Here is a 12,015-nt window from a genome sequence, read left to right as displayed (position 1 = left end):
ATACATAAATATTATATACAAATACATCATTGGTGTATATATAATGTGTATCTATATACAAATAAATATCTATCTCTTATCTATCTAAACATATGAACACACAGACATAATGGGATATTACTGAGCCATAAGAAAGAAGGAAATCCTGCCATTTGCAACATGGATGAACCTGGAGAACATTATGCTAAGTGAAATAAGCCAGACATAGAAAGACAAATATTGCATGATCTCAGTTATATGTGGAATCTAAAAAAATAAAATTGAAAAAGCTGAACTTACAGTAACAGAGAGTAGAGTGGCAGTTACCACAGGCTGGGGTATGGGGAAGGAAAAAAAAGGAGAATGGTTGTTGCTAGGGTCTGGGGGAAAGGGGATAGTTGGGGAGTTATTGTTTAATGGGTAGAGTTTGGGTTTTGCAAGATGAAAAGAGTTCTGGAGATGTATGGTGGTGGTTGCATGTTATGAATGTGCTTAATACCACTCAAGTGTACACATAAAAATGCTTCAGATAGTAAATTTTATGTCACATGTATTTTACCACAGTAACAAAATTGGAAAAAAAAACTGTAAAAAATAAATAAAAATTGCTTGCAAATTATCTAAGATTAAAAAAAGCACAAAGAAACTTCAGGCAACAAGGCTTCCAAGCTTCTAAGAGATTTTACAATAGCATCTAGTAGCAAAAATGTGTTTTTTCTTTCGGAGGATGGGGTGATTTTGAACTCCTCATAATTAGATGGGCATTTTCTAGTGATAGATTACCATGTATCAACTCTGGAAGAACATAATATTAAATTAAAATATACTTTTAAAATCCTAGGCTGGAAATAAGCATCATATTTATATTATTTGATGGATTCTGTAACATTAAATATATTAACAAGCCTGAGTTGAATCCCTTTAAAGAGACTTTAATGAGTGGAAGTAGTTAAATAAACCAAAGTCTCTTTTATTATATATGTTATATGTACATGTTGTGTGTGTGTGTTTACATTATTTATGAATGACTGACATAATAGCAGCATTTGAAGATCAACGGGCCTAGCATTACAAAAGAATAATTTAGATTTTGTAATTCAACATACTCCCCCACCACACACATAGAAATATCAATATGTGATAGTATTTTTGTTTTATGATGTCCATATATAAAATACTATCAGAAATACTGATTTTTTAGGTTGTTCCCCCAAATTGATTAGATTATAGAAACTATCTGAGGTTGGCAAACAAATTTGCAGATTTAAATACTGATGAATAATACTTTTGAGAACACTAGTGTTTCCAATTACTAGAAACAAAATAAATAACTACAGAAACTGGGCCAAAGCCTCCCCACTTCAAAAATGAACAAAGAAATGGGCATAATTTCTTAAATCTTGGATGCCATCAATTCTAAGTTGCATTATTTTAGGTATTACTAAGAAAGAAAACACACAGTTAAATATGATACACTTGACTGTAAGATACATACTGGTTTAGATACATTCAAATGTGGAAAGTGTGCCACTTGGAATGAAGGGAATAATTCATGAAGTCCTTTAGACATAATTTATAATGGAAAGGAGACAAAATCCTCAAGCACTACTCACTAAGGATTATTTTACGAACACATCACATTCCAGTAAGATTTTACTTATGCATGACTAATGGAGCATTTCCATTTCCACGAATTCTCAGATTTCTCAGTGCCTTTCTATATGGCTTACCACTCAAACACTGAGCTACCCGATGACCCTATTTATCTTCCCTTAAAATGATGCTTTAAAGGGTAGTGACTGTAGCCACCTTCAATACTTCCGGCATTTACCATGAGTCAGCGCTGTTGGGGCACCTGACATGGATTATCTCACTTGATGCTTACAGCAAGCTTATAAGGTATGTATCAAGATGATTCTCTTTATACAGGTGAGGAAACTGAGGCCGAGGAGTCTACGTGGCTTATGCAGGGTCACTGCCAGTAGGCAGGGAAGGTGGGAACCGTACCCAGTGCTGGTAACCTCAGCACTCCCGTCATCTGGGTTTGGACTCACACCCACCTCTACATCGTCCCCAGGTATTTAAAGGTTTTGATTGTTAAGATGCAATATAAGAACCTGAGAGTCCCCAAGTTTATTGCTGAAATGATTCAAACTGCCTTTTCCATTCCCTTTTTTTGTTATCCATTCTACTTCTCATCCATTTGTTCTACAAAAGATGAGAACTCTCTGGAGTCTTCTCAGAACAGGAGGCAATCTAGCTAAGTCTCCACTTCTGAGGGCAGCTTGAGACCAGACTGCCCCCATTCACCACCCCATCTTGGGGCTTTCCACCCAGCCCAGGTTCTGAGGGGTCTGGGGTGCACGCAGCACAACATCCGGCATAGAGCAGATATGTAATCGATGCTAGGTAAGCAAATATGTTATGCATTCTTTATGGAATTTATACTCTCAAGCTTACTTTAGATACATATTATTCGCCCAAACCAGGCTATTAGCTGGCAAAATATTCAGGGTAAATTAAGAGAAAAAGCAAGCTATGACCCAATCTGAATAACATGAGTCCATTTAAAAAATATTTTATATGCACTGAGAAAAAAGAGGAGAACGATACACGTTTTTAAAAAAAAAATCTTAGTATCAATTTCTGAGTGGCTGGAGGAGTATGTAATTTATATTTTCTTTGTACCTTTCTGTGTTCTGCAATATGTATAGAATACAGCTGACTCGAGCAAAGGTGGGGTTAGGGGCGCTAACCCCTCTGCACAGTCAAAAATTCAAGTGTAACTTTTGACTCCTCAAAACTTAACTACTAATAGTCTACTGATGACCAGAAACCTCACTGATAACATGATCAGTCGATTAACAGATATCTTGTGTGTTACATGTATTCCCTACATATTCTTAAAATAAAGTAAGAGAACTAGAGAAAAGAAAATGTTACTAAGAAAATCATAAGGAAGATACATACAGTACTGTATATATTGAAAAAAGTCCACGTATAAGCGGACCCATGCGGTTCAAACCATAAGAGTCAACTGTGTATGTAATCAAGGGAAATCCCCAAGGACAGTTTAATTAACTTGTGTCTGGCCCTTGCATTTGAAGATTTGTTATTTTTGTACTCGCATCACAACTTCAAAGGAAATGAGTTCAAAATTGGCAGTTTTAACCTAATGGACTCAGAAATTTGCCTAAAACAAACCCGCCTTGCTGGAAAATGCACTTTCTGACCCATACTTCCCTTTGGTTTCAGCTAAACAGGGAGATGCCTTCCCTTCTCCGACAGGTAACACTGTCTCAAGAATGACAACAAGTAAATAAGCACAGATCCCTGGGCCTGAGTAAATGAGAGCACAGACAGGTTACAGGGGCCCAAGCCAGGAGTTGGCTTCTCCTTGACTGAGAACACAATCCAAACTGGCTCAGGTGCCAGACTTAGCCCTGAGGCCACAGGGGGGAGGTGGCAGTTTCCTGGCCTAAGAGGAATCTGGTCTAGCCACAAAATCTACCTAGCATCTGGCTGCTCATTCTAACAAGGATCTCATTGGTGGGTTGGCCCAAGAGTGACACTGGAAAAGCAACTGGAAATACAAAGCAGGGAGAGCGGGAACCATCCTGAGACCCAAAGCTTGGGTGGTCCTGTTTCCAGGATGGAAGAATGATGAGAAGTTAGGCTGATCATTTAAATTCCATGGGTTGGAAGATGTGATACCCAACGTCCTTTCCTGAGCTTCTATTCTGTGACTGAGTGATTTCCTGGCTTCGGTCTCGAATAACTTCTCTGGACAGAAGCCTGGAAAATCGGTCTATTTATGTCTTGGCACCATGACTCAGGTGTCACATATGCCATGCATGTGTTTCTCCTTTCACTTTTATACCTCGGAGTATCTGTTTTCACTGGGTGAAAGAGGATCTACATGGAGAATCAGACTCTCTATTCCTTAGACTTTTTCTTTTTGCCTAAACTTTTCGAACCCACAATGTGAGGCTCTGGTCCATGTAAGATGGGCTGGACTTGAGTTCTTTTTTATTGTCTCTGATGTATCATCTGCAAATACTTCTTTACCTAAATATCTTTAATGACTTATAACTTAACACTCTTACAATTACTTCTGGACGGAGAAAACAGCTTCTCAAGAAATGCCTGTTGACATCTGACATCTGAAAGGAATTTGCAGTTGGTCTCAGTTGTAAGGAAAACAGCACCTACTCAAATGCCTTCCCCCAGCTCTCACTGCAAAATGAAATGTTTCAAGAAAGATCTGATTGTTTTCCGGGATCAGACAACATTCGTAAAGTTCTGAATTTTCAAGAGGAAGGCCTAGAGCTGATATTATCAAGGTTGAAAAAACAGACCTACCTTATTACTTAGCTTTGAGAAAAACCAGATGAAATAGTTTAGAAACCTACTAGCGAAGTCTGGCCCTTGGTCAAGGAGGGAGAATTGTCACAGATCTGATAGGAAGGGGCTGGCCAGCAGGGGGCATGACCGTCACCTGGGACGAGCTGGTGAGTGGGAGCTGGTCAGCAGGGTCTAGGTGGCAGAGGAAAGCCAGAATTGGGAAAGAGGGAATAACAGGAGGAGCAGAAAGAGCTGAGGAGGCACCACAGGAACATCTGCAGGGCAATCTTCTGGAAAAAGCTATTCACATCTGCATGTTTCTTAGTGAATTACAGCTGGGACGACTGACAAGCTGAGCTGGACGATGACAAGAAATTCATCCCATTTGTTTGAAATTCACACCTGTGCAAGACGGTGATTTTGATGATCTTGCTTTAACCTGAGAAACTTTATACCTACCCCTTTTCGGGGCTTCTGAAAAATATATCGTAACTTTCTCCCATTTGTTGTATGACCATATTAAAAGTAACTTAAGGGCACCTCTGCCTGTGAGTCTGACAAGTGCTCTCCAGACAGGAATTCTCACACTAACCATCAGATGCATACACTATTATTATCTTTGTCTTTAATATACACTGAGGCTCAGGTGGGGTTAGATCTTTGACCTACCGCATGGAGTACTCTAGGTACTTTAGGATAAAGCCTCATTTTTGGTACCAGAGAGGAAGGAAGAGATTCAAATACAAATACAACTCACAGCAGATCAAGAAAACACTTGGACTAGCTTTGAGGGAGACATAAATATCTCTCTGTAGGTTACTGAGCAGGAGACATTCATCATCACCTAAGAAGAATTTCCAACTTATTTTCTAATCCTGGATTCCTGGATTTGTGCTATGACAGGCTTTTCTTATAGAAGCCAATATTTTAAAAATGCCAAGTAAAACAAAAAAGTGTTAGGTTTCTGCTGGGACCTATCTCAGGGATACACCAGGTCCGGTTGCGGGAGACAGGATCCCTCTGCTTGGAGTATGTAGCATCTTAGTCACCCTCATCATCTCTTAACCCTGTGACCCCCTCTGGGAACCTTCTTGTGGCTTCCTCACCACCGTCCAAGCCTTTGCTTCTGCTATTCCCAACGTGCAGAAGAGCCTGCTCCATTCCATCGCAAATCCCACACTTAAGGTCAAGTTTCAAAACCGCATCCCACACAAAACCTTTCCCACTAACCCCAACCTATAATGATCTTTTTTTTTAAGATTATATTTATTCATTTCAGACACAGAGATACAGAGAAAGAGAGAGAGCATGAGCAGGGGGAGAGGCAGAGGGAGAGGGAGAAGCGGGCTCCACGCTGAGCCAGGAGCCCGATGTGGGGCTCGATCCCAGGACCCCGGGATCACGACCTGAGCCGAAGGCAGACGCTCAACCATCTGAGCCACCCAGGCGCCCCACCAACATATAAAGATCTTATCCGTTCTCTGCAATCTTATATCCCCCTAGTCTTCTGACCCTATTATCTAGCACTTAATTAAATTGTATTTTATACACTTTTCTGGTTGCTTTATGAAAACTTCCCTCCTGGCAAGTTTATGAGGGCTCTTTTTTTTTTTTTTTTTTTTTCTATTTCAAAAATGGGGCAGAGAGTAGTCCTTAACTCATGCTTATTGGTGAACAGGCAGCCATTGGCAAGGTAATTGCTGTCAGAGTGTCATTACCTTAAAGGTGATTCTGATGAGGACGATCTGGAGTTTGCTGGTATCAACAGATACAGCCAAAGTATTGAAAAAAAATAATAACAAGCCTAACTTAATTGAGGATCCATTTCTAAAGTGAGAGACCAATGGTCCCAAGAGTTTTCAATGAGAAAGGTGAGGTAGAAAGAAACCAGAGAGAGGACAGAATATCACACAAAAGTGGTTGTGCTGGCCCCAGAGGCTGACGCCCCAACCTTAGCCTGTCCCCCACTCCTGAAGTCTTGCCACCACCCTCCTCTGTCGCTCTGCCTCACGGTCTGAATGAACACTCCTGCCTACGGCCGCCATGGCCTTTGAGCAGTCCCAGCTTGCCCTGGACAACGGTGACATTTTGGTGGTGGGGGAGGCTACTCCTCTGTAAAGAGTGTATCTGTTGGGAATGCAATTTTTGGAAGAAAGACACCATTTAAAAGGAACACTATTCCTTTGACAGCCCTGCAGAACGGGGAAAATGAATGAGAAAACAGCACATTGAGTCCAAGCTGGTCTCAGGCCCTGGGAGGCGCTGAGGTGCAGAAACCACTGTTTTAGGCTGGTTCCCCTACTTTGCCATGACCAGTTCATTCCACCCCTTCAACAGGAGGACACTGGTTGTAACACAGTCAAGAAATGCTTTTCTTGGAATACAGGGAAGGAAGTAAAATGAGGAGTAGGTTTATTGGGAGAAGCGATTCTTTTCAAAGGACTCTTGGGATAACACATTCAGAATGGAAAACTTTTGATGTCCTAAGTTGTAAGTGAGTATGAAGACTGTTTTAATAATGAGCCAACATTTTGTGTAGTACAACTAACCACTTGGCTTAGAGTCTAACAGATATGTATAGGTAGTTGTCTACTCAGAAAATACTGTCATAGTCCCTGCCATAGTTGAGGCAAGAGCCTGAAGTACTGAGCCAGGGTAAATAAAGGCTACTTCCTATTCAGAACCACTAGGGCTTCTGAACTAGAAATTGCTCCAAACTAGGCAGTGTTTCTTTCTTTTCTTTTCTTTTCTTTTTTTTCCTCTTTTTTTAAAGGTTTATTTATTTGAGAGAGAGAGAGAGAGAGAGCATGCATGGGCGGGGCAGAGGAAGAAGGAGAAAGAATCTCAAGCAGACTCCACGCGGAGCACAGAGCCCAATGCAGGGCTTGATCTCATGACCCTGAGATCACGACCTGAGCCGAAACCGAGAGTCGGACACTTAACCGACTATGCCACCCAGGCGCCCCCAAACTAGGCAGTTTTTTCAAATAAGAGATATATAAAGGAAGAGACTCCCAGGCTTTTCCAAGAGTTTGGACCTGCATCTTGAGACTGCCCAGGATCAGGCAGGTTCAGGGGAAGAATGTCTGCCAGGCCACCTTTTGTTTGGAGTTTTTCTTGTTATACTGTATACATTTCTGAGGTAACATGATTTCTTTCAGGTCATCCAATTTTGCTTCTCTTAAAACAAGATACTTTTGGGGATATGCAATCAATGTGAAATATTTCAATCCATTTTCTCTTGGCCTTTAGGTAGCTTAACTACTATTAAAGTGGAAAATGCCTGTCATTAAAAAGAGAACAGGCTATTTTTATAAAAAATTTGCTCATTGTAAAAATAAGAATACGACTCATTATCAAGAATGAGTATATTTTTAAAGGGAGCCTATACTGCTCTAAAACCAAACCAACCCCCTTTTCTTCTGTTTTAGGACGCTTCTGCTTAATGCCACAGGTAACCAGCTTTTTTTCCCCAAAGGGTTAAAAACTTAGAACAAGAGAGATTAAATAGTTGGTTTAGGAAGTTTAGGCATTATACTAACTAGGACTTCTATCAGGAATAAAATCTATTCATCCAAGGGCAGGGTTTCCCCCAAACTCAAACAACAAGATGGTCAGAGGGCAGAACTGGTGAGAGACAGAAAGCAGACACATGCCTGATAGCACAGCCCTCAGGATTTGTTCTTATAATTAATCTGCTGGGCCTAAGTAAGCCCTGTGTACCTCTATTATGTGGCAAGTGTCGTGGGATAAGCATGGCACCAACACTGTTGCTTTTCCAAAGTATAATGAGAAAGAGCTGTGCTCAACAGTACGTGCAAAGGGCCCGTGACCCTAGTAGTCACACTGAGTCATGGAAAGGTACTGATAAGGGAACTTAAGAAATGCTTATTATTAAGTCTGGCAAAAGACAAATAAGAATATAATTACTAACTGTCCCAGAAAAGCAATTCTAGCACTGTAAGGTCTAATTATCGAAACTTGTAATTTAAAATTAAGAGCATATGTTGACTCTACCAGTAAAGTTCTCATGCTAGTAGCAAAACTCAATATTCCATCTTATGATAATTAGTAAAAACTCTTCAGAGATGATAACATTTATGCAAATGAAAAGTGAAATTAAATTCCACGTTGAGAGACTCGGCATTTGCCTGGATCACAAAACTTTGCTCCTGGAGACCAGTAAATATGTTACCATGGTGAGGAAATTATTTTGGTTTACTCCACTTTGAAACTCCTTCATAGGACTTGAGCACCACGGGGAAGAATTACCTCCTCTCAAATCCTCTGAGAAAACACATTTTATTCTTCAAATGATAAATCCCAGAATGAAACTGGACCATTATCTTATATGATATACAAAAATAAATTCAAAATGGAGTGGGGGCTTAAATATAATACTGAAAACCATAAAATACTTAGAAGAAATCATAGGCAGTAAGTTCTTTGACATTTGTCTTAGGAGTATTTGCTTGGACTAGTCTCCTCAGGCTAAGGTAACAAAAGCTAAAACTGAAAAAAGGGGGATTACATCAAAGGGAAAAGCTTTTGTACAGCAAAGGAAACGATCAACAAATGAAAAGGCAACCTACTGAATGGGAGAAGATATTTGTAAGTCATACATCTGATACGGGGTTATTATCTGAAATATATAAAGAACTTACATGACTTAACATAAAAAAACCATTAAAGATGGGCAGAGGACTTGAATAGATACTTTCCCAAAGAAGACCTACAGATGGCCAACAGACACATGAAAAGATGCTCAGCATCACTCATCATCAGGGAAATGCAAATCAAAATCACAATGAGATTGTGACTGACTCCTGTCAGATTGGCTACTATCAAAAAGGCAAAAAATAAGAGTTGGCAAGGATGTAGAGAAAAGGGAAATTTTGTGCACTGTTGATGAGAATGCAAATGGTACAGCCACTGTGGAAAACAGGATAGAAAATTAAAAATAGAACTATCTCATGATCTAACAATTCCACTTCTGGATACGTATCCAAAGAAAATGAAAACACCAATTCAAAGATATATATGCATCCCTATGTTCATTGCAGCATGATTTACAATAGCCCAGATATGTGACAATGGACAGCTACGTGTCCACTGATAGATGAACGGATAAATACGATGTGGTACACACACACACACACACACACACACAAATGGAGTATCACTCAGCCGTGAAAAAGGAGATCTTGCCATTTGTGACAACATAGATGGACCTAGAGGGTAATATGCTAAGTGAAGTAGGTCAGACAGAGAAAGACAAATACTATATGTGAAACTAAAAAAACAGGCGAAAAACAAAACAGACTCACAGACAATGGAAACAAACTGTTACCAGAGGGGCGTGGGGTTTGGGAACAGGCAAAATAATTAAAGGGGATAAAGAGATACAAACTTCCAGTTATAAAATAAATAAGTCATGGGGATATAATGTACAGATATGGAATATAGTCAATGATATTATAATAACTTTGTATGGTGGTGGATGGTAACTTGACTTATTGTGGGGATCTTTCGTAATGTGTAAAAATATCGAATCACTATGATGTACACCTGAAATTAATAGGATATGATATGTCAAGTGTACCATAATTAGAAAAAAAGATAAGAGATAATGGGAATCTCTAGAGATAAGAAAAATAAGATCCAGTCCACTGGTGAGTTTGGCTAGCTGGGTCTTCCAACTCAGCCTTGGAGCTAGGAGACAAGTTCCCTTCTGGGTCAAAACCTCCTAGGCTCTGGGGCTAAAATCGTGACAGTTTCCGCCATCCTTTGTAATTCCAACCCAAACGCTATCAGTGAAAACTGGAGAAATCAGCATCTGGTGAGGACGAACGAGACTGTGCAGAGTCCAGCTTGCACCCTAAAACCTGGGCTGTGTCTGTGGCCGTGGGAGTTTGGGTGTGAACCACAAAACAAGTATGAGCCCTTCTGGTGAGAGATCTAAGAAGTGGAATCTTTCTGACTTCATTTTACATTCCAAACCAGCAAACAGAATAGAATATCGAGTTTTCTCTTCTGCTGTTGTTGAATCATCCTACATTTTTCAGCTTGGCTATTCAATAGTTGCTTCCAATTGCTCCGAATTTAAGGGGCTAAGCTAAGAAAACATTTTATTGCTTTTAATGTTTTTGGGTTTTTTTGTTTGTTTGTTTTTAAGTTAATAAGATAGATACCCTTTTATACATATTGCCAAGGATGGAAAGCCAGGTTCTTAGGACACCAGTCATTTTCACACTGTATTGACAAGTCTGATGGGGAACAAATGGTGGGCGGGGGGGGAGGTGTTTTAGAGATGTATTTATTTTTCTCTAACACTAGATACCAAGAATGTGAAGACAAAAAAAAGTTTCTCTTATTCATAAGTGATAATACAACTGCTATTATACCCCACTGTTAGGGTTGAATTGTGTCTCCCCACAGCACTCCAAATTCGTATGTTGAAGTCCTAACTCCTAGTACCTCAGAATGAGACCTTCCTTGGAAAGAGTATCATCGCAGGTATCAGGGTTACATTAGGTACGGTCATCCTGGAGTGGAGTGGACCCCTAATCCAGGATGACTGGTGTCCTTATAGAAAAGGGAGACTTGGACACACACAAGTACACAGATGGAACGCCACGTGAAAGAGAAGGCAGAGATCAGGGGGATGCTTCCACAAGCCAAGGAATGCCAGAGACTGCTAGCAAACTGCCAGACACTAGCGGAGAGGCGTGGAAAAGAGTCTCCCTCACAGCCAATAGAAGGAACCCCTGTCAATACCTTGAATTTGGACTTCTGGCCAGCACGACAATGAGACAATTAATTCCTGATGTTTAAGCCACTCCGTTGGTGGTACTTTGTCACGGCAGCCTTAGCAAAATAATATAACCACAGCGAGAGAAATGACCGTTATCAAGACCTCCTTCTTTTTAAAAACAGATTCTTTCACAGTGGAATTATCCCCAAAAGGAAAAGAAAAGTGTGTTCTTACTCTCAGTTCTTGGGGAACAGAATTTGGCTTCTTTATGTTGATCTCAATGCTACTGTTGCCCTGTTTGAGCTCCACTGGGGACCCATGCACTCTGGCCACACCTTCAAACATCTGGGATTTTGTTAAGGAGGAGGCAGGTGCCACCATGGGACATTCTTTCTCCTTCTCCTTCTTGTCACCATGAACTGTTTCTCCATTCATGCTGACCTTCCCATCTACCTATAAGAAACACAAGGAACAAAAACCACATGCTATTTCCCAAAGGAAGACTGTAACGAAATAACACATTTAGAGTCACAGTAAAACATTATCATTTATTAATCACAGTCCAGCAAAAAATAAGGGCTCTTGTATGCTTGCATCAGTTCTAGAAATTAGGACTCCTATAAATGACCTCTCGGAGGGCCTCTTTAAAAGGTCATCAATCTTCTCAGACCCCTTCACTTTGGACTAAATTTCATGTTCACCTTACTTGGCATGTGCTCTTATTTTTTAAAGTGTAGACTCAGAAACTAATAATACACTATATGTTAATTCATTTTAAATAAAATAAAATAAATAAAGTGTAGAAAATCAAGGAATTTTAAGTATAACCACATACTTGGGTTGTAGTACTTCTTCATTTAAATTCTGAATGCTATTCCACAATTTTGAGATTTTTTTTTTTTTTCTGGCTAGCCTGTAAATAAGGTGGAACGTACCTC

General features: G+C 40.0%; 1 protein-coding gene across 8 annotated transcripts in view; it reads right to left on the bottom strand.

Annotated features, from left to right (window-relative positions):
* LIMCH1 (LIM and calponin homology domains 1) overlaps window positions 1–12,015 on the bottom strand; it is a 321,291-nt gene that overhangs the window by 41,400 nt on the left and 267,876 nt on the right. For all 8 annotated transcript variants that reach the window (XM_027597625.2, XM_027597626.2, XM_027597627.1 and 5 more), the window contains one exon: window positions 11,312–11,530. In XM_027597625.2, the coding sequence (XP_027453426.1) occupies window positions 11,312–11,530 (219 nt within the window). The remainder of the gene's footprint in view (window positions 1–11,311; window positions 11,531–12,015) is intronic.

This window comes from Zalophus californianus, chromosome 2, assembly GCF_009762305.2.
Source record: "Zalophus californianus isolate mZalCal1 chromosome 2, mZalCal1.pri.v2, whole genome shotgun sequence".
In the NCBI taxonomy this organism is placed as follows: Eukaryota; Metazoa; Chordata; class Mammalia; order Carnivora; family Otariidae; genus Zalophus; species Zalophus californianus.
This window is presented reverse-complemented; position numbering and strand designations above follow the sequence as displayed.